The sequence below is a fragment of the Schistocerca piceifrons genome, chromosome X, assembly GCF_021461385.2.
Source record: "Schistocerca piceifrons isolate TAMUIC-IGC-003096 chromosome X, iqSchPice1.1, whole genome shotgun sequence".
NCBI lineage: Eukaryota > Metazoa > Arthropoda > Insecta > Orthoptera > Acrididae > Schistocerca > Schistocerca piceifrons.
The window spans coordinates 877196477-877220906 of NC_060149.1; the positions used below are offsets into that span (position 1 = coordinate 877196477).

General features: G+C 38.7%; 1 protein-coding gene across 4 annotated transcripts in view; it reads left to right on the forward strand.

Annotated features, from left to right (window-relative positions):
• Window positions 1-24430, forward strand: part of LOC124721967 (polyhomeotic-proximal chromatin protein) — a 286137-nt gene that overhangs the window by 247002 nt on the left and 14705 nt on the right. For all 4 annotated transcript variants that reach the window (XM_047247136.1, XM_047247135.1, XM_047247137.1 and 1 more), the window contains 2 exons: window positions 16537-16649; window positions 19536-19776. In XM_047247136.1, the coding sequence (XP_047103092.1) occupies window positions 16537-16649; window positions 19536-19776 (354 nt within the window). The remainder of the gene's footprint in view (window positions 1-16536; window positions 16650-19535; window positions 19777-24430) is intronic.

Sequence of the window (24430 nt, forward strand, 5' to 3'; positions counted from 1 at the left end):
ACTCGACCTTGGTTTTATTATGATGACGGGGTATCTAGCAGAATACTGAAGTATTGTTCCACGTATGGTAGCTCAGTACTTAGCCATATCTGTAACTTTTCCTTTAGGAGTGGTCGGTTTCCTGACCGATTAAAGTACTCGGTAGTGAAGCCACTTTATAAAAAGGGAGACAGGGATAATGTTGACAACTATAGACCTTTTTCTATGCCATCGGTGATTGCTAAAGTTATCGAGAGGGTTGTATATACAAGGTTACTGCAGCATTTAAATTCACATAATTTGCTGTCAAATGTACAGTTTGGTTTTAGAAATGGCTTAACAACTGAAAATGCTATAGTCTCTTTTCTCTGTGAGGTTTTGGACGGATTAAATAAAAGGTTGCGAACGTTAGGTGTTTTCTTTGATTTAACGAAGGCTTTTGACTGTGTTGACCACAAAATATTATTGCAGAAGTTGGAACATTATGGAGTAAGGGGAGTAGCTTACAATTGGTTCGCCTCCTACTTTAAGAACAGAAAGCAGAATGTAATCCTCCGCAATACTGAGAGTGGTAATGATGTTCAGTCCCAATGGGGCACTGTTAAATGGAGCGTTCCCCAAGGGTCGGTGCTGGGGCCACTGCTGTTCCTTATTTATGTAAATGATATGCCTTCTAGTATTACAGGTGATTCAAAAATATTTCTGTTTGCTGATGACACCACCTTGGTAGTGAAGGATCTTGTGTGTAATATTGAAACATTATCAAATAATGTAGTTCATGATATAAGTTCGTGGCTTGTGGAAAATAATTTGATGCTAAATCAAAGTAAGACTCAGTTTTTACAGTTTCTAACCCACAATTCAACAAGAACTGACATTTTAATTAGACAGAATGGGCATGTTATAAGCGAGACGGAACAGTTCAAATTCCTAGGCGTACGGATAGATAGTAAGCTGTTGTGGAAAGCCCATGTTCAGGATCTTGTTCAGAAACTAAATGCCGCTTCATTTACCATTACAACAGTATCTGAAATAACTGACATTTCAACACGAAAAGTAGTATACTTCGCATATTTTCATACGCTTATGTCATATGGTATTATTCTTTGGGGTAATTCTTCTGATTCAAAAAGGGTATTTTTGGCTCAAAAACAGGCTGTTCGTGCTATGTATGGTGTAAGTTCGAAAACCTCTTGTCGACCCCTATTCAATAGTCTGGGAATTTTGACATTGCCCTCACAGTATGTATTTTCTTTAATGTCGTTTGTTGTTAGCAATATTAGCTTATTCCCAAGAGTTAGCAGCTTTCACTCAGTTAATACTAGGCAGAAATCAAATCTGCATGTGGAATGCACTTCCTTGACCCTTGTGCAGAAAGGAGTGCAGTATTCTGCTGCATCCATTTTCAATAAGCTACCACAAGAACTCAAAAATCTTAGCAGTAGCCCAAACACTTTTAAGTCTAAACTGAAGAGTTTCCTCATGGCTCACTCCTTCTATTCTGTCGAGGAGCTCCTGGAAGAGATAAAAAATTAAGCAAATTCCAGTGTCACATTCTTGATTTTCTTTATTTAAACTAACGACTTGTTTCATTTTATCTGTTTCTACAATCGTGTTATAATTTCATGTATTGACTCGTTCCATGACCATGGAGACTTCTCCTAAATGTGGTCCCACGGAACAATAAATAAATAAATAAATAAGGGTCGTGCATTACTCAGTCAAGATTTCTGTGCTTGTTAAAATGTCGTAGATACGAAAAGCATATCCTGTGACCGATAAACTAAAAATAACTGACCGTGTGAAAGATGGTGACACAGTAGCAAGTTTAGCACGTGAGCTAGTGTTGTGCCTTAAGAAATGGTTGAAATAATAAACTTACATGTTTTGTTAACACAAATGAAAGTGAGGTGGAATGGACAGAAAAATGCACAAAGTTTTGATTTGATTTATATAGTAACAAATACTTTATTACATACTATGGGTGGTTTTCAAGGTGGAACTGTTGCCACGGAGTTAGCCCACGAGCATTGAAGAAGCAACGTCTTCCGATAGTGAATCGACACCAGTTTCGTGAAATTCTGTACAAAGTTATGGTAGATAATATTCAAATGGTGATGAAGTGTGTAATTGTGATGAAACTTCGCCTTATTATCGACGGTTGCCAGCTATATTTATTAGTTTGCTGGTTGTTTACAGCTCTTTAGGCTGTTTTTCGCAATCTCATCCAAGCTTCTCGATCCTAATATAAATATTCTTTCAAATTTGTTCGTTGCATGTTCTCCACTTGATTTTTCCATTCTTTACCGGGTCTTCGACTTTTCTCGGCCATCGTTCATCCCTTAATCCCATCATATGCCCATACCATTTTAAACGCCGGTTTTGCATCTGTTCTGTGATGTACGTAAGAGTTAACATTAGCTTCCAAGTTGTTGCAGGATCTCCTATCACCTTGAAACTCAACAACTTCCCAAAAAATCCATTTGCACGGCTTCAAGTCTTCTATCGTGTTTTGCCATTTTCCAAGTTTCCACTCCATATAAACAAATGTTTTGTACTATTGATTCATATAATTTTGTATTTATTTTATCTTACCAAATGATGGAATTCAGCTTACTGAGTGCTTAGATTGTGTTGTCCTCTGCCTTATTTCTTGTTTACTGGGACCCTAATGTTAGATTGACTCTCAAATATTTATACTTTTGACACACCACAATGTTTTTCCATCTATTATAGTCATGTTATACGGAGATATTTTGCTTTTAGAAAAGTACATTGTTAATCCGGTCTTATTGTATGTTTCTTATTTTAATTGTGTACCGGTACTCTGTCAGAGTCACCTGCAGGCAATATTACTTGATCGATGAATAGTAAACTCTGTAGGTAACGCCAGTATATGTCTAGGCAAGTTCCTTCACAATGTTTCATCCATTCTTTAAGAACTAAATTCAGATAATATGTAAGTGCTATACAGCACGGCTCTGTAAGACTTTTGGTTGGTCGCGTTAGTCGGGAGATTTTTTCTTTATTTTAATTCTTGTCTCTAATGCCCTGTGAAACTTAACTGCAGCAGCATATATCCAGGGTGTATCAAAAAGAATCAACCGATTTAAAAAAAAATCGTAACTATTATGCCGTTTGAGGTATTTGCGTGAACAACGTACTGTTGGAAAGAGCAAACAATTGAGGTTTACATGGTTCCCGTTAGGTAGCAGCAGTGTGCGCCCACTTCAGCTCTAGTATAAATATATTGGGACAACAGGAAGCGTTCTGTGCTGTAAGTTTTGTGCAGTGCGGGTCAGTAATTGTTCAGCATGACGATCGTACGACGTATGGTGTGTATCCTCCGACAGCACAGAAAATCAGACGATAGCATGAACAATTCCGAGAAACAAGTTGTTTGTGTATGGGCAAATCGCCGGCCCGTCCCCGAGTGTCTGACACAGACGTGGAACGCATCCGCCGTAGTTTCACGAGTCCGCAGACATCTGTTCGCCGTGCAGTTCGACAGCTCAACATGCCCCCGATATCCGTTTGGCACGCGTTTCGCCGACGTTTACACATGAAACCATACTGCAAGCTCTTCGTGAAGGTAACAAGCGACGACGTATGGAGCTCTGTAATTTCGTTCTTGGAAAGATGAGTTTTCTTCCACGCTTGGTGTTTCGTGATGAGGCAACATTCCGTTTAAATGAAAGATGAATCGTCATAATCTGAGAATGTGGGATACGGACCGACGACGTGAACTTTTATATCATGAGGGCCTTTACAAAATTTGTGTTTCGCGCGGTTTCACTGGAAAAGGTGTATGGTCCATTTTTCTTTGTCGAGAACACTATTATAGAAATCTCATATGCTTGAGAACTTTCTTTTCCCACTGTTGGAGACTGATTCGAACGACTTCATGTACCAACAGGATGGGGCGCCGCCACACTGACATTCGAAGTGCGGTAATAGTTAAATCAAAGGATTACTAAACGATGGATCGGTCGCACTCGACCGAATGATTCAGCCTTACATTACTGGCATCCAAGGACACCGGTCGTTGACCGTATGTGATTATTTCTTGTGGGAGGTTTATGAAAGACAGTTTATGTGCATCCGTTACCAACAACAATGAAACAACTGAGACGTGCACGCTGCAGTCTGCGAACAATTTGAATATCGCATTGACATATGCCGTGCATCTAGGGGGCATATTGAACACCCATGAAAAGGTATAAAAAAACTTGAGTTTTCCGTTAATCAAAAAACAAAATTCATTGTATATGTTTATTAGTTTTAGAAATATAGACGTACAAGATCGGATGATTGTTTTTGATGCACCCTGTATTTATTGTACTCTCATCAAGATTATGACGTAAATCGTTTATTGGTATGGGGGCGCTTCCTTCTTGTAAATATATGAAAAAACATGTTTTCCTCTTTTTTCAGTTGTCTCTCTTATAAGAAATATATTCACAGGATCAATCTATGGCAGAGACACTGTTGTAATTTCGTTCTCCAGGTTTTATTTTATAATTCGGCCATACATCCATCCCAGTGTCGCTGTAATGCTAATACCCCTGGATGCCTATTTGTTGCAATCTTGATCCTTTCTTATGAAATGGTATCACATACACTCTTTCCGATCTTTTGGAGGGTCTTGCGTGGTAAACCACTTGTTAAGGCGAAGTAGAACTCATAAGTTGAAAGGGGGGCGGAGAAAGGAAAGGGAAGGAATTACTGATGTCAGCTACATCGGGACATCAATAATTTGTTCCGTCAGTGAGAAGGCATCAGCATCAGCGATCATTTAAAGCTGGGACACGCAGCTCTACCAATCCTTGTTCACTGTCCACCTCATTTACCTGCTGATGTGTTGAAGTCGCAAGACTGAAAGTGTAATGAGACTAATACCCCACGCAAATTAGGAAAAATGGGGGAAATAATCAACATAGTTTTGATACTTTGTGAAAACATTCATTGGTGGTGGTGTCCCTCTCTCCCCTTAATTCTTTAATTTCTATTGAAATTTTGCTGAAAGAATGTCAAAAGCACTTTTGCGGCAAGATAACCAGTACTCGAGACACTGTCTGAAAGTTTAAAAATTAGTTTGGGAAATTTTTAATTTTTATTCAGTCATATAAAAAGAGTAAAGAGAGAGTAAAGAAAAGAAAAAAGTGAAACTCCTTTTATAACTGGCATTTTTTGATTCAGAACAGTTCTCCTGTACAGTTTTTTAGTTCAGTATTATTCACCTTAATATTTATAATCAAAATCATTTATCGTGTGATTTATAACGCAGAAAACTCAAATGTCCCGCACGGCCTTAATAAGTTCACTACATAAATCTAACGTGACACGTGTAGGGAAATACCACAGCAACAGTGGTAGGGGAACGGCGAGCGAATGGGAAAGGGAACTTTGCATTTTCACTGTTGGGCAGCTAATCCTGCTTTCAACAATACTGACCACGCAGGAAATTTCATAAAGTTGAAAATATACAAAATATTTCCATACACTTAATTACTCTTTTCATTTATGGAAAAAACTGCAAAAAATTATGCTTTAACATAATCCTGTTCCTGCTCGTGTATCCCTAAAACTATTCATCTGATTTCAAATATGCATAAGGCTTTTTTGTTTAGATTTTCACGAGAGTAATTAGTTTTCTTCGAAAAGTGAATTATTTTGTGAAAATTAAAAATGGAAGAAATTTGTTTGGTGATATGAGATTCTTTTCGAATGTTTTGAGATCCATAGCTAAAGCAACTTATTGGTTTGTGACGTCATTACGATTAGCAAGGTCAAACGACCATCGTGAACGTTTTAGCGTGAAATTAGAGCCAGACAAGTAAGTTTTTAAGAAAATGTGAATTTATCAGAAACATTTTAGATGGTATTAATTATATAATCAACTGGTTATAGTTGCAGTGTGCTGTTTTTAAAATTGAAATAATGATTTTTGTATGTACACAGTTTCAGCTTTTTGTTCTTTAAAAGAATCCGTAAATAAGTCACGTTGAATACCTTAATGATTCCAGTACCCTTCGTTTTTTTTAATTTCGTCACTCCATTAAATCATACTCCAGTATGGTAAAATTTTGTACAAACAAATTATAAATCCAAAATACTGTGTTATACGCTTTTAATTGAAAAAAATCGGTTATTTTTTCAGGTTAATTATCATAAAATTTGTACCGGTAGGGCCCGCACCACAGGTTCACATCCAAAATATGGGCCTCCATCGCCGTCAGCTGCTCACTTGTAGATGAGGTATGGCAAATATTCATGCAGGCAGTAAATCTAAAGACTGTTGCGTATTGAAAGTTGGCCTGGTGGGTCAAAACATCAGTATGCGCTTTGGGCGAGTGTTCCGGTGAAGAAAATGCAACACAGAAGAATATAGTGACATAGTTTTCAACAGCAAATATTCACTCTGCAGGTGATGTTCTGGAGTGCAGTATTTATTTTGAAGACTTGAACCGCTGGACAATCGTAAACATGTACCGACTTCAGAGACAGATTGATGCTATGTGAAACGAGAGAGGTAGAATAGTTACGGATGAACAACATAGCATTGACGATGATAACGGTACACGGGAAATACTGGTTATTATGAACAGTGATTACGTGGATGGAGAGACAAAATGAATCGAACTGTACTCAGTTATTGCACCTGATGAATAGATAACAATACGCACAATCGAAAGTGCGTCGGATGACCCTCCAAATGACTCCTGTAAACCGGGGTAAAAAAGAACAGCTTGCAGACAGTTTTCTTAAATAGCCGTGTATTTTTAATACCATAATATATTAAAGTATTGTATTTGGAACTCCTGTAGTGTTGTTTCATCGTCATTTGATTTAATTGCTGTATGTGGTAGGGTACATAAAATTTTTTATTTCTGGCCTTCAAATACTGTACAATATATAGTATAGCATTGCATTATGTGCTTTTCCGAAAATCCCATGCAGCTAAATTTCAGATTGTTGTTTCCGTCAGGGGCAGTCACTTATTTATAACTCGTATCTGGTCTCAAAATATTTTATTGTGGGCTTGTCGGAACTTCATTCCCGCACTTGTTCTAGATTGATACATTTTGTAACACGTTGCAATTCTTGAAACGGCATTCAGTTGCCAGTCGGAAGTGCCTTCGTCGATCGTCGTCATTTGACCAAGGTTCTGTCACATCATTAAAGACTGGAAAATCTCTGTAGACTTCTAACAAGCTCTCCTCCTCTGTACAACGCACGTGAAGAATCAACTAGTCAGTTAATTGTGAACGCAGTCTTTCCTGGGCAATTTATTTGGTGGTTTTGTAGATTGTGCCTCATAAATACTTAGTGTGTTGGCTGCTGAATTTTCCGTGACTGGATGTAGTGCTTCTATTCCAGAAACTTGAGTGCTGGTCGGTGGAGTGGCGTCAGCAGTTACAGCTAGTGTACTACCAGCCAGTAGTGTCATTTTGTTGCTTGACTGTAGCCTTCGTTCCAGGGTACATCTAAAAGGTTTAGAAGCAATTTTCAGTTAAGTTTACGTATGGCGATGCTATTTTACCTTTGTAGGGTTCAATGTGGGTTTGCACAGTGCATGTTACATTAACAAGCAGTAACTCTAGTTTCCCGAGCGCACAAATTCTTCTTGGAGTAAATGTCAGCCTTCCCAGTAGCCATTGGATGGAACAGCTGGCGCGTGCGGCGTGTGACACAGAAATTTCTCTCTGAGCAGGTCGCATTATCTACTGGCTTTTTCACTTGCTCTCCATGCGTAATAGAAAAGTCTGTCCGTGCTGGTGTCGACAGAGATTAAAGTAACGATTCTGGACTAACTGATGCTTTTCTCAATTATTGTCGTGCTGCCTTACTGCAGTATGAGTTACGTTAACACTTTATTTATTTCTCTGTGGCGAAACGAAACACGCGTACTTCTATTTTTAAATAAAAATGGTTAAGATTTCCGGCTGAAGCTTTAGGATTTTTAATTTATTTCTGAGAAAGAATGGATCCAATTACAAGTTTACAAGTTAGTTGCAGTCGACACAAGGGAACTGTCGTGCACGTTTTTTGCATTAGCAAGGGAGGAAACTGTCACAGTGTGATTTTTATGAGCTGACGGGGAGGAGAGGATAAAATTGCATCTTTCTAAGTTTTAACACATCAAAAGGTGACGTAAATTCCAGCGAACTTAAACAACCGATGACACACGCAGGATTTCTCAAAATAAGTAAAATTGCCCTGACAAAACGCTTCAGGCAAGATGCGAACATGAGAAATAATTTATTTCATAACATTTCATGACACTGAAAACAATATCATTATTTCAGACGAGTAACCTTGCTACTATGTTCAGAAGACGCGGGAGTGTGACATGTGTGTTTTCCTGAGAGCTACTGTTCACGAGCAGAGGCCGCGTCCTTGGAAGCCCAGTAAACCTGTTTTTGCTGTTTCGAAAAACTTTCTTGCCAAAAGGGTTTTTCTCCAGTTGTCATTACTAATATACAACAAAATAGTATGCTGCTAACGTAGATCCATTAGACTCAAATTTGAGCAGACATGATTTATAGTATCGGCCTACTACACGGTATGCTGTTAAAATATACATCCCAATTTAAGTGAAACTTGTCATCCACCTAGTTATTAATTAAATATAACTTCAAATGACAGGATCGATTGTTACGAAGTATCAGGAAGTATATTAACTTTGCCTGTGAAGTTGACGAAAACTCGTGATTCCAAGGGTTAAGATCCTTGCTTCCTGTCCGCCTTTCTGGCTTACATGTGGTTTTAGTTGTCATAGCATAGTTCAGAAGTTAGAAATTTCTAACCATGGATAAAGAGTTACAAGGAGGAATGGACACAGGTATTAAAGAAGCTGTGGACGAGATAAAAAGAGCTGTGGGCACAGAAACTGACGAGTCTGATATTGATGATTCCATTGATAGTGAGGTGGAAGACTCCATTGATAGTGAGGTGGAAGACTCCATTGATAGTGAGGTGGAAGACTCTATTGATAGCGAGGTGGAAGACTCTATTGATAGCGAGGTAGAAGACTCTATTGATAGCGAGCCAGAAGAAGCTATGGACACCGTAATAGCAATGTATGCCGTTAGTGGAAAAGCCACGGGCTCTGCTATTGGAAACGCCAGCGGCGGCGATACAGAAACCACCGATTTTGAAGAAGCAGGCGACGAGATAGGTGAGAGAAGCTTTTCTCCAATATTTTCTCCGCCTGACAGATACGATAGAACACGAGGTGATTTACCTCTTAGGTCGCAGTAAAAAAAAAAAAAAAAAAAAATCCCTGCTTGCATTTGTTTAACGCACGTTAAATTAGTTCATTAGACAACAGAGCTAATAATTCATTGGTAGGAAATGCTAGAGCAACTAATTAGTAGTGCTGTTACGTCATTGACCTTGAACGGAGCAATAGCGAATCCCGAATTGGAGGAGGAAATATCACTTCAAAATTTACAATTAAATGAAATAAGTTTATCTGAATAATTATAGAGATAATTAAATTGAACCTGATTTTACATTCTGTTTTAGTTGGTCTTTTAATCAAAAGCAGAAACTGCTTAATGAAAAGTCTAGCTTCCTGTCATGTTCCTTGCTTAATTTTAAACTTATGGAGGCATGTTACTTGATGCTGGAACTCTGGCTTTATTGTTATAACAATGTAAATCTGTTTTTATGTTTTGTAATTCTTAGGCTTGCACATGGTACTAAACTGAAAAGCAAAATCTTTTGTTTCCTTGTGGATACTTTTAAACAGTGTTTCTGTACAAATAACACTGAAGAGTCAAGTTGCAGATGTGTGTCAAAAGAAGTAGCCAATGTGTGTACACACACACACACACACACACACACACACACACACACACACCCCTAGGTGGTTCTATTAAGAAAGTTGGCAACCAATAAATCCTTTATGCCTCTCTTAAACACAGTATTATTGGCCTTGGCAGCCAGACAGTGGTTTTGTGTGTGTGTGTGTGTGTGTGTGTGTGTGTGTGTGTGTGTGTGTGTGTGTCCAAATTCAGGTGGTGGCCTTTTGGTCAAAAGCTTACATGTTTAGCAGTCTTTTTGTTGTGGCTGTCTGCAGCTCAGCCTATCCACTTCCTCTATATGGATTTTCCATTATCTGATTTTGTTATTGGCAGTTAAATTTTTTATGGCTGCTGGCAAGTTATTGAAAATGTCTACCTGAATAATAGACACCTTTTTGGACTAATGTAAGTGACTTAATATCTTTGTGAAGATTTTTCTAGTATTGATTTCATGAACAGAGCTGTTGGTTTGATAAAAAATATTAATTTTTTAATATTTGACAAACTTCATTAATGAATAAATATATTGGGAAACAGTAGTTACAATCTGTAGTTCCCTAAACAGGCCTCTGCAGGGTGTCATGAGTTCACAACACAAATAAAGCTTATTCTACGCGTTTGGACCGGATAACTTTAGTTTGGGTTGACAATTTACCCCAAAAAACAATGCCATATTATGACAATATGGAATGAAAGTAAGCATAACATGCAAACATTTTCAGTTTTATATCCCCTATGTCTGACAGCATTTGCATTGCGACAGGGGATTTGTTCGGGTGTTTCAACAGTTCAGTGGTTTGCTCTTCCCAGTTGAATTTATTATCAGGCTATAATCCCAAGAATTTAACACTGTCCATTTCTTCTGTCTGGTGTCATATTTTAGGCATTTACTGGTGGGAAACCTGTTAACAGTTCTATAATGCATGTAGTGTCCTCCTTCACAGGGTAGTGACATAGACTTATCCAGGAGCCAAGTATTAATATGCCTGAAAATTTCACTAAGTGACCTTTCTAAGACTACATTTGCATTGCTATTTATTGCAATGTTTGTATCGTCTGCAAACAAAACAAACTTGACATCTGATAGTGTTAAAGCTGAAAGATAATTGATGTATATGAGAAAATGTATGGGCTCTAAGATGGAACATTTGAGGCACATGTAATTAGTTCCTAGTTGGATAATGCCCAATAGCTTACTACATCTCTCTTTCTTAATGGAACCCTTTGTTTCCTGACAGAGATATAGGATTTGAACCATTTTGCACCATTCTTGTAACACTGTAATATTCTGATTTGCTTGAAAGGACTTCGTGATTTGTGCAGTGGAATGCCTTTGACAGATCACAAAATATACCAGTAGCCTTGTAATTTATTGTATAATGAAGTAAGTACATTTTCACTGTATGTGAAAATATCAGAACCCTTTAAAAATCCAAACTGCAACTTTGACAATATTATTTGCTTTCAGATGGTTAATGCCGTTTAAAAGTTTTACAACACTGCGCAGATCTGTTATCTATTATTTACTCTTCATGCTATTTGCCCCTCTTCATGTCTGGTCCTGTTGGTCTAATCCTCCACTGTATCTCACATTGTCTTTATTTTGTTACGTGATGTGATTATCTTTGTCTTCTCTTGCTTTGATGATGATGATGTTCCATACTCAAGGAGCTTAGGGGATGATGCGGGAAACCCGCACTGCTTTGATGTCCATTTTATTATTTTGCAGTATGTCTTGTAATATGCTATATCATCATCATAGCTGTTTCTGACAGATACAGTTTGCTTTTTGTTTTAAAAGATACCTTTACTTCTTGAGTAATCAGTGGCTTCTTTGTATTTGATTAGTTTCAGAGGAAAACAGTATTCAAATAAGGTAAGTACTTTATTAACAAAAGTGTATTGTGTTTCATTCATGCCATGAATACTATACATCATTCCAGTTCATTTGTTTGAGGTGGTCCTAAAATGATCAATTTTTTAATTACTGGGTGCCCACTTGAATTCAGATGTAATAGATTTTGCATCCAGTTCAGTATTAGAATTTAACAAAAGAAGCTGCATGACATGATCTGAGAGGTGATTGGGTATTGGTTTTGCAGTGTGAAGTTATCTGTAAGTACTCAGTATACACTTATAATTATCAAGAATTTAGTATGAAATCCTTAACAAATCTGTACCAATGGTCATAATGATCAGAGAGGCAGAACATGTCAAATGGGTCTGATGAGTCTCTTACCTGTGCAAAAAGGTTTTTCATTAATTATACTCCTTAGTTCTCAAATATTGTTGTATAATAATGATAGGTGGCTTTTTACCTTGACAGAGTTAAAACTGTGTGGAAATTAACTTTTGTGTGATGGCTGAAAATTGTTAATGAAATGCTGTTTGTGCTGAAGCAATACGCCAGAAATGTGTTGTTTGATTTCTTTCTAAAATTCTGCTAATAAAGTATGGCACTGTAGTTCACTTTTACAGACTAGGTTGATGACTTGACACGGATTTTGTATTAATTTTTTAGTTTTTTAAAATGAATTAAGTAATCAGTAAAACTATTGTCTTTGAATGTGGAGGCTGACTATTTCCCTTCCCATAAAGTATTCTCTCATTTTTCTCTTTTTCTTTTTTTCCCTGCACGTACAGACCTTCTGCCAGCCACCTTCATACAAGCAAACCTAAGCAGAAGGTACATTATCACTTGCATTCATTGATGTACATTGTCCACTACAAAACAATCCTAAAACATCAACCAGTTTGCATATAAGGTCAGTACTAATTGAAGAGATGTGTTGAACCTTTTTTTACAGATGAGCAGAGGAAAAATAATAAAAACAGCAAGTCTGAAATTTTCCAGCAATGAAACCGTGTCCAAAAATATTGGAAATGCTTAAGACTATGAAAGTTGCAGTATTGTAATACTTTCAGTTATAGACACACACTTACCTGTTTTAATGAATTTCTATCATAAATAGTGTCACAAATGATAGTACAAGGCTGTATACCTCATAAAAAGATAGAAAGAATTACATTGCTTTACATACAAATGGGCAGCTGAAACGTTTTGAAAATCAGAAGAGGATGTATATTTAGTGTGTGCAGTGACACTGTAAGAGTACAAAAAATGGAATGTCCAATACTTACTAACATTTTATACATAAAGTGTACCTAACTCCTGCCCACGGAGTGCAACTCCGCAGCCATTTGTAGACTGTAATGGCTTTGCATTGCCTATTATGTAAAAGGCATATTTTTGGTCAGAGTTAATTTAGTCGCAATTGTTACGCAAAGATAAGCATGCATGTGAAATAATTTCACATATAAAAAGTACAGTACTTGCAGTGCAAAATTGGGTAGGCTATGTAAAATGATTGATAGCAGTGTAATAAAACAGAATTTTATCATACAGGCATAATCAGTTTCTTGCCCAACATTACCTTATATTTACTTCCTAACCTACCATCTATTTATTTTAAATACAATTATTACAAAGGTAAAATTTGCTACACTGTTAGTTCTTAAAAGTAGAACTCCCTATATTGTACTCCTGTCCTTTCTCCATATGGCCCTCTTCTCTTTTGTTACACGTCACATACACACACAACTCAGTTTTGGAGCCTATTATGTAAAAAGTACTAAGTGGGATACACATAATGGAAGGCTTAAAGGTGAGCACTCACTATATAGTTTAGGTGAGGCATTGATTAGTTGACAGGTGCACGATTAAAGTAATTGCTTTTCCATATTCAGATACATTTTACTAATTACACACACTCCATGGAGATGAGCTTGGGTATAGGAACAAGGAAACTTGATGCTTGAATGATTGTATAGATCACTTGAATTGAACTGATGATACTCTCAAGGGAAGCTGCCTATTGCATCCCCCTCATATTTAGTGGTAAGATTGCCTAATGGATAGCCCGCCAAAAACTGAGCACAGATCGTGTGAAAACAGGAAGAATGTATACTGAATTGTGAAAAACAAGCAAAATAGAAACTGTGAATGGTCCAAGTGCAATACTTAGCAAACATCAACAGCCGCAGCGTCATGGTTAAGTTGTCATGGTGTTGGATGGCAAAGTGGATGAGCCGTGTTCATAACTGTATTGAGCCATTTATTTTTCTTTCTTTTTTTTCCATAACATTATGAACTGTCCTTCTGGTCACTGAAATGTTTGTTCTTTCTGTAGTGTTGGTAGTTGTCAAAGTATACATTAGTTATACAAGGGCTGAATGAAAAGTAATGCCTCCACCCTCGTTAATTGGGTTTAGATGGGAATGCTTTAATAAATCAAACTCAGAAATAATTATTAGAATAATATTTCTTAGAATGTGATCTTTAATTACCAATGTTCACTTTTCGGCATAATCACCAGCCAATTGGATAGATTTATGTTAACGACGAAAAAGTTTTCTGAAGCCATCACGGAAGAAGTCGACACTCTGTTTCCACAACCACAGTCTCACAGTTCTCTCAACATCTTCATCAGAAGCATAATGATGTCCCCGCAGAAAGTCTTTCATTATTGAGAATAGATGGAAGTCGGGCGGTGCTGAATCTGGACTGTACGGAGGATGTCGTACAGTCGTGAGATTCAGTCTCTGAAGTTGTGCTGTGGTGGCACATGAAGTGTGTGGTTTGGCATTGTCATGCTGCAGGAAAATATCTCCCTTTTCCTTTTGGACCCTTGGTAGCCGTTGTTTCAGAGTTTGCACCATTGTGAATACTTTGCACTGTAACAACACAGCTATTCAATGCTAAGGCTTTCTGCCAACGGGAGCTGTTGAGAAGAGGCTACAGAACAAGCCAGTACCTGCCACATGTTGAAGAGTTACGAAGGTGGAGGCATTACTTTTCAGTCAACCCTCATAGAATATGAGTCATGTGGTAAGAATACATTACCATCACAAGTAAATGTGATGAATTGTGAGAGCAGTATGACATAAATGTCTCACAGAAATGAAAACAACAAATAAATGGGTGTGAACTATGTTACAACAAAGGAATTAGAGTCAAAACTTCCGAAATGGAGCACAACTTCAAAAACATTAAAAACGTGTTTTGACAGAGCACAGAGAAACTGTGTGATTGTAAAACTGTTGCATTCATTTGTTGCAGTTTGTGTGACAAACTATTATGTTTTCATCATTTCCTTGGAAGTGATCACTTTCACATTCAACCGTACACCTAAATCGGGCAGGGAGGCATCTCTCACTCAATTACTAAGCTTACAAATTAGGTGCGTCACTAAGAGATTCCTGTCATATGACACATGTCCTGTCACTAATATGTGTATGGCATCCCAGACGTGTTTTCTGATGACTTGGTTGACTTGTCGCCTTGTCATCAAAAGTTTGTGGGACCCGTTCAAAAGCCACTTCCTTTGAGCTGCTAATAGCATAGTTGTGCAGAATTGACTGTCATAGGTCCCTTCCTTACACCTCGTTGTTGCAAACGGACTTACACCATGACAGACACAAATTTGAGTACAGCGAACAAAGGGAAGAAAAGAAAATTTGGTACAAGGGAGGTCTGAACACAGCTGGCCCGCTTGACAGTACAACACCGTGACCTCTTAACTACAATCCCATTGCTCTACTAGGCTGCTCTGTATTGTACTTCGTGGCCTTGGAATGTTCACTGTTTCTATTTTGTGTTTTTTTTTTTCACAGTTCAGTGCACCTTCTTCCTGTTTTCATGCTTGATCTGTATTCAGGTTTTGATGGGCTATCCACTGGGCCCTCTTACCATAAAATATGATTGAGGGGGGGGGGGGTGACGAGGAGTTTCCCTTGTCAGTACATGTTTGAATACAGTGATGGCAGTGTGTGAATATGCTGAATCCCACTTCATAAGTGGATACTGTGTAGGCAAGCAGTGGACGTATTATCATGTGGGAATGTTTTACACAGTAAATGGGGGCCACACAGGAATAGTGCCATAGTTTTGCCAGTGAACAATATGGGAACCCACCTCACTTTGAGCACATGTTTGTATATCTGGAACATGTAATTGGCAAAATGTCCATTAGTAAAAAATGCACCATGCATCACTCTGAATGTTTTGAAATACTGTGATGAATACTCTATCTGCTCCTTTGCTCACCACACGACTGACGAGAGAGAGAGAGAGAGAGAGAGAGAGAGAGAGAGAGAGAGAGAGAGAGAGAGAGAAAACATTATTTTTTGGATTTGGTTGTTACTTCTCAGTGAAAAATGTAGTCAGATACATTGAAATGTTAAGTGGGTTGGTCACCAAATTGATAGTAATGACTCCGGATGATTGAAACCACTGAGTTTACTAGCAATTATTGTTCATTCTGATTCTCCTCTGTTCTGTTATGTCTCACTACTTACTTTCTTTTCAAAAAGACAAGTAATATGGCATATTTAATAACATCATATTATTTTCTGCCGGGACCATTACTTGTTTTACATCCTGAGGTTAGGTTTAGCAATTTGCAGTGTGTTCTAGTAATCCATCAATTCCATTTGTAGACATTTTTTAGTTGTTTAACTGCATAAAATTTAGTTTCATGCATCCATGTAGTTTTATATGTTGTGATGAAGACAAATTTTTAATTTTAAAGAAATGCATGTTTTATATGATTTATTGTTACATGACAGAGCGAGTTACAAGAATAGAAATTTTGTGGGCATCACATTTTCTCAACATTATAAATGTGTGCACATACTTCAAAAATATTTTTGTCATAGTAAACTTAATCCTAATTTTTAATTCCAGCTCATCCAAGCTGCATAGTTGGAAAAAACAGTGGGAAGGAAAAACCACAGTTGAGTCAATGGGTTTGCCATGGCTGTAAATTGTGTGCTTTCTGCTTTGAGACAAGTGAAAATGTGAGTAAAAAGATATGTGAATATTTATTGCTTTAATTGCTTGAAGTGCTAGTTTATCTTGTTACTCAGTTCCTGTGTGGCACATTCTGTAACAGTTACAGTATCCAGAAAATTTATTCTGTTTTATCTGATCATTGCACATAAAGTTTTGAAGCATTCCAAAGTCAAAAGATTTCAGTATTTTGTCATTTTGTTTTTAGAAAAATATGTTATGAAGATTTTGAAATAAATTTCACTAATACATATTTTATACATGGAATGTGTGTTTCCTTTGTCTTGCTCCACCGTGCTTCTTACTACTCGGTTAGCAAATCATATAAGTAGTGTTTGAAAGCAATCTTTTGCATCATCTGTAACAAGTTGGGACATTTTAATCACTGCTACAGGCATATCTGCACCTGAAAACAATTACCATGCACTTTATTCAATTTTGTTGTAATTTGATGTACATATCATGCAGACTAATATTACATTAGTTGTACAGGGTGATTATAATTAAACATTCACTACCTGAGACAGTGTAGATGGAAAACTATTGACCTTATAGGTACCAAACTTTATGTGAATGATGTTCAGACTTGTGTTATTAGTAGTGTTAGTGTTATTAGTAGTGTTAGTGTTATTAGTAGTGTTAGTGTTATGACTTCTGTTAAATGCTGGCAATTATACTGTGACATAGGGTTGAAACACAAGCATCAGTGTGCATTACAATTGCAGACAGGCAACATGAGTATGGACAAAATGAGCAGGGCTTCACTCCTAAAGCTGTTCCATCAAAACAATGGCAATAGTGGTGCTGCTCTTTGTGAGTTATCAGTACATTAAAGAAATATGGAGACATTCTCTTTCCTCACTGGGATTGGAGAACACAATTTGGAAGTTTGCATTAAATGGCGATTTGAGAATGGCTTGCCGGGAGGTTGATGGCCAATTGTGCCACAAATTTTTCAAGAATTTATTGTTACTGCGGCGAAGAATGCTGGATGCAATCTGCAATTCTCGAACAGTGCACGAGCTGTGTCATGACAGTTAAACATTCCATGGTCCACCGTTCAAAAATGCTGCGAACAGTTATGAAATGGTATCTGTAGTGGAGTTCCAGGTTGTTGTGGATGCAGATGGCAGTCACATTAAATGACCAGAAGGAGATTTTCACTCTGCAGCAGAGTGTGCGCTGATATGAAACTTCCTGGCAGATTAAAACTGTGTGCCCGACAGAGACTCGAACTCGGGACATTTGCCTTTCGCAGGCAAGTGCTCTACCATCTGAGCTACCAAAGCACGACTCACGCCCGGTACTCTCAGCTTTACTTCTGCCAGTATCTCGTCTCCTACCTTCCAAACTTTACAGAAGCTCTCCTGTGAACCTTGCACTACTAGCACTCCTGAAAGAAAGGATATTGCGGAGACATGGCTTAGCCACAGCTTGGGTAGCTCAGATGGTAGAGCACTTGCCCGTGAAAGGCAAAGGTCCCGAGTTCGAGTCTCTGTCGGGCACACAGTTTTAATATGCCAGGAAGTTTCACATTAAATGACGTTTGTAATCTGGAAAGTAAATATGGTAAACTATTAACAAATGTTTCTTGTGTAAAAATTAAATGTTTCTTTCAATGATTCTTTCAATGGTTTATTCATTATTTTCTCTTCCTCATGTCCTTACAACATTTCATTGTCTACAATCGCTTGTGATGGGGTCCCTCTCAGATCAGGAAAGTTTAATTATGACCACCCTGTACGTGCTGGTGATAGCATGCAGAGCACGTGGTACTAATAATTATTGTGTAGGCTATAATATCTTAGTCAGTAAAAAGTCAGTTATTACTTCATAAGTTTTTGCATTTTTTGATATGAGGATAGTAGTGATATTTTTGGTAAATTGACATTGGTTTGCATAGTTTGTTATGCAGAATTACTTGCTGATTACAGTACGACTACCATGAAAAGAATATGCGATTTGAATCACTTTCTGAGGTTGAGCCACACAAACAAGTCAAGCAGCTTCCAGTGCCTATCCTTTGGAGGTTACTGGTGATACTGCGATGGAAAAACATCCTAATTATCATAGCGAATTGTCTGCTTTGTGTCCAGTCTTTAGCTACAGTCTTCTGACCACATATTTTTTGTACCAGCGACTAAGAATTTCCAACATTTGCACTATGCCTTAGACATGATTGTTACCCATATATGGCTTTGACTAGCATGTAGGCTTCATTACAAAATGGAATAGTTACTCAGCTCGCTATATTTGTGCACTGTGGATGCCAGGTTAGTGAATTTGCTACCTTCTGCTCCTTTATTGGTCAAGGGTACCAGTGTGGTACAGTGTCGGAAGACATAATCTTCAAACTCTCAAAGTTTAAATGTGCAGAAGCATTACTAGAAAACCCTTAAGTCACTGACAAATTTGGTTTTATATCTCACCAACACATTTTTATGCATATTAAATCCAAATTTTCTCATTTATGTGCAGTATCGATCTTCTGTCACCCGTTGCTTCCGTTACTCAAAGAGCACTGAGCAAAAATAATTGTATGCACACAAATAAAAACAAGTTAATGAAACAAGGGCAACATGTACTAGTTTACAATACAGGCTTTCAAAGGAGTTGCTGGGCACCCAAAGTCAACTGTGATGGCCTGGCAGATTTTGATTTTGATGTGTGTTACTCTCTAGGAAACTAGTCTTAAAAATTAGTTTTCCTTTGTTTGTGTATTCTAATAATATTTGAAGTGATCTTTTGTGAGGGCAGTCTCTAGAGTTTAAAATACGTTTTCTCTGGTATTGCAAAGCTGTGATAATGAGTCTTATGAGTTACTGTCAGAATGAATGTCCAGTTCCTTTACAGGAAACTGTGTGTGGTATCTACAGTTTGTTTCTGTGTTGCAGGAAGCAATGGCAGTTTGTGTGGAGTGTGGAGATGCATACCATTTGACATGTCACAACCCACCTATAACTGAAGAACAATGGCATACTAAGTGGCTGTGTTCTTCTTGTGATGATATTGACAAGGCTGATATCAAGCCTCCTGTTGATATCAAACCACCTGTTGACATCAAGCCTCCTGTCGATATTAAGCCATCTCTCGATATCAAGCCGCCTCTGGATATCAAACCAACAATATCGAAAGGTAATTCATTTGTCACCCCTTATTTTTGTTCCGTTAGCTTCCTAGTGCACCTGTTAAATGATGAAGTTGATATGACACCTTCCCATCAAAGTTGTAGACAGAATTTCAATTTGTCACCTATGACTTAAGTGCTGTTTCTGTGTAAATATTTCCATCTGCTGTTACAAAGGGTTTATTTACTTACAATTTGCCAGTCAATTTTTGGTTCCATGTCAACAGCAGTTTAACATAGTACTGAAAGAGGTTATAATCTGTATGTGTGTTGACAAGTTTGTTTGAATATGTCGTCACAGTAGGAATAGCAATACTTGTTTTATGAGAAATATAGACTGCTGCTCACCATAAGAGATGATGTTGAATCGCAGACAGGAAAACCAAAGCGACTACTAAACATATAAGCTTTTGTTAACCAAAAGACCATTCTCTCTCTCTCTCTCTCTCTCTCTCTCTCTCTCTCTCTCTCTCTCTCTCTCTCTCTCTCTCTCTGTGTGTGTGTGTGTGTGTGTGTGTGTGTGTGTGTGTGTGTGTGTGTGTTTTGTCTACTTTAGGAGGCGGCCTTTTGGCCAAAAGCTCGCATGTTTAGCAGGCTTTTTGTTGTGCCTGTGTGTGACTTAAAATCTTCTGTACAAAGTGAGTAGCAGCATATCCTTTTCAAAATATTGTCATTATTCCATCCTGGATTATTCATTGTTTGAATACTCATTTTAATATTACAAAAGCATGCTTAAAGAAAATTGGCTAGTTGTAATTTTTTCAAAGATTTAATGCTGTTATTGTCTGTTAACAAAATAAATGAAACACTGGACTTCCAGTAGGTTAGAATGCAAACACCTGCCAGAAAATCCATCTTATGTGAATGGAATGATTTTCTGCTGTCTGATGCAATTGCAAAGTGGTGGCATTAGTGATTCTTTTTGGCTTAGATTTTTCCAAAAGTAGACACAGTAGTACTGTGAAATCCAATAGCTTCGATTAGAGACTGAATGAATGAAAATTCTTGGTTGATTGGTATAGTGATTTGCAAATGCAGCTCATGTTTGAAAGAGAATATAATTTTTCACCAAAAACATTTGAATCAAATGCGAGGAATGTGGTGGAAATGCCAATTTCCTGTTGTCCGCAAGTCAAGTCTCTTGCGCTACATAGAATCACGTAGGTGACAGAGGACATCCTCTTTGGTGATTGGTTGACCCTGTGGTGCGTACTTGTGGTATACCACACAGTTGGAGTCAAAGAAAGCAATCAGCATCACTTTGACATTGCTGCGCAGTTTGTGGGCCTTCTTTGGTCTTGGTGATGAGAAATGCTTCCATTGTGACGACTGGGATTTTGTTTCCGGTTTGTACCCGTACATCCAGGACTTGTCACAAGTGGTGATGGTGTTCATGAAGTCGGGGTCACTGGTTGCGGAGTCCAGCGTGTCCTGTGAGACTTCAAACACGAAGTTGCTTTTACTCCACTGTCAGCATCATGACTTTCTCTGACGCTGTCTTCAGGGCGAAGTCTTTGGTCTCAGTGGAATCTGCCAAAAGAACGCTGATGTCCACCTCACTCACAGTTTCTCCGATAGTCACGCGATGGTCCCGTATCACCACAGCGTTCAGTTTGGCAGTGACCTGTTCGTTTCTGCATGTTGGTGGTTGACCTGAGAGTGGTTTGCTTCCACCAATGTGCAGCCGACTTTAAAACAGTTCTACCACACTTCAGTCTGTGCAATGCCCATAGCGTTGTCACTGAAAGCCATCTGAATCTTCCAAATGGTTTCCACCTGACGATCGCCCAGTTTCTGGCAAAATTTGTTGCAGCAGGTCTGCTCCAATCGTTCTGTCATTTCCCTTGCAATGAAAAACTGACACAAGTACTACATACTACCTTACTCAACTGCTGCTTGCCTGCAACTGACACTATTGTCAGGTGGGAGAAAATTCACGCATGTGCACGAAGGTTCAAGGTCGGCTCATAAAAGCGCACTAGATTCAGATCAGATCAGGTGTTCGCAAAAAAATATGGTTGGGTACTTTTCTAACAGACCTTTTGCACTCTATAAACCCATGTGTAACATACTTAAGTACTGGTGGACTGTATGGGATTCATGTGTTGAACTAATGGGGGACGTTGAGAGAGTGCATACAGAGGAGGACAGAGCAAATGAGTTGCCCAATTCATGGAAGTGTGTTAGTAATGCTGCGACATTTGGAAGCAGATGCTCTTAAGAAAGACACTTAACAGTTTTTGAAAACCGTCTAAGGAATTCCAGAATTAATTGGGAATACTAACTTGGACAGTGACATTTAAATAATTTATAAATGCAATATTTGATATGTGGTACCAAGGAAATTAGCCTCTGCCTTTAAATTTCATCCATGAATTAGGCAATTCATTTGTTTTGGTATACACACTTAATATCCCCCATAAATCCACAGATTTTGTGTATCTCTTTAAGTTTAATAGTTGCATGCCAATGCCTCATTTAAACTGTAGCAAAATCGTTACAACTTTCTTTAATCACATAAATAACAACCTTTACCTTTTGTGGCGGTGTTCGCAGCGACAAACACTTGGCTGTAGAAATGGCTTACGAAGTCACCGCCACACTTTTAATAGCGGGCCGACCGGTCCGCTGGAACAGTAAACAGAAAGATGAAGCCCCAAACACTCTGATTAAATAAAAGTCGGTACTTATCTTTATTGGTGAAGATACAGAAACACAATAGTGAACTCGGTGTCTACAGAAATCTGTCTAGTTCGAGTCAGAGCGGCTAGGTCAGCGTCGGCTGACGACAAACAACAACTCTGCTGTGATGAACACACAACTGACTAGCAAGTACACAATTCGGTGGCGAGTATACAACTGAGCGGCGAATACAGAACTGTCCTAGGGCTCGCGACTCCAGCGCTTAAGAAGCCAGAAGCCAGCGGTGGCGCGTGCAGACTTGCGGCGATTTGCTGTCTCGCTGGCGCTGCTTATGCGGACGGCGTCCGGACTTTGATGCTGCCAACCTTTTGGCAGCGGGCTCGGGTGGCATTACTGGCTAGGACATAATATTACCAGTTTCAGTCATACAGTGTTCGTCTGTAGATTCTATTTGTAGTGATGAATAGAATCTGGAGATAGCCAATGATGGGCCAGTAATAAGTATTATAGTACAAATATGACAATGGCTGCAAAGAAGCAGATTAATATTAGGGCTGATGAACAAAGACTGAGACTTTTTCTATTTCTTTTTTTTTTTTTTTTTTTTTTTTTTTTTTTTTTTTTTTTTTTTTTTTTTTTTTTCAAAGTACTCCCTTTCTACTCAAATCCGCTTTTATAGAGCATCAGCCAGTTCTCGAACATGTGGTGCAGACCATTCTGTCAGGTCCTTCAGAATTGCCTGAGTTTCCTTACTCACTGCCTCAGAATGGGGGAGGTGCAAGATCTGGTTTGTAAGGTGGATGTAGTACACAGGTAATGATGAATAGAGCCAGAAGCAGCACAACTTCATGACAGTACACAGCCTCAGGTAGCAAATGAAGTCTCCACTCAGTCAAAGAAAGTTCTGGTCATTTCTTTACATTGTGCTTCCTCAGTTTAGCCATCACTGATGTGTAGTATTCTGCTGTAACAGTAGTCTGAGGGAGAATTGCATGCTGGTAATACATTCTGTGATCACCATCATTTTCCATACAGATGGAAGAACTTCCACCATTTTTGGTGTCGGAGAACCTGGCGATTTCCGCGCTGCTGGCTCGATTTCCGCGCTGCTGGCTCGATTTCCGCGCTGCTGGCTCGATTTCCGCGCTGCTGGCTCGATTTCCGCGCTGCTGGCTCGATTTCCGCGCTGCTGGCTCGATTTCCGCGCTGCTGGCTCGATTTCCGCGCTGCTGGCTCGATTTCCGCGCTGCTGGCTCGATTTCCGCGCTGCTGGCTCGATTTCCGCGCTGCTGGCTCGATTTCCGCGCTGCTGGCTCGATTTCCGCGCTGCTGGCTCGATTTCCGCGCTGCTGGCTCGATTTCCGCGCTGCTGGCTCGATTTTTATCAGGATCGTAATGATGCAGTTGTGACTTAACATCAGTGATAATCGATTCCAGAAACATGTCCCCTCCATCAGCAAGCAGATACAGCATGTCATGGCTTGTCACTATTCACACAGACTTCTATTTAGTAGTCGACAGATGTGGCACCTAATGGGCACAGAGACAATCATATGGAGATGATCATGCATAATCGTGAAGACTCTGCTTTATGAAATTCATAACACTTCACTGAGGTTACATAATGTTATCAGCCAGTCCTCACGGACAATCACAGCAGCTGTGTTGACATTAACTTCAGCCACAACAGAAGCCAAAACACTTGGTCCACTTTGCTTAACACAGACAAGTTGGCCTCTTTTGAAGTCCTTGAACCATCTAAACACTGTTGCATGAGGTGCTGCATCACCACCATAAAATTGCTGCAGCTTTTTGTAAGTTTCAATGGCTGTATGGTTTAAACACTCACAGTATTTCATTGCGCTGTTCTACTCCTTGTGTGTCACCTGCATTGTTTGCTATGTGAAATGTATAGAGCGTCAACAAAGTAGAGCATGACTACCAATACGAGAATGCTGCTGCCTATGGGCATTATATATAGAAACCTGCTCTTTTCAAATATTTGTGGTACAGATAGTT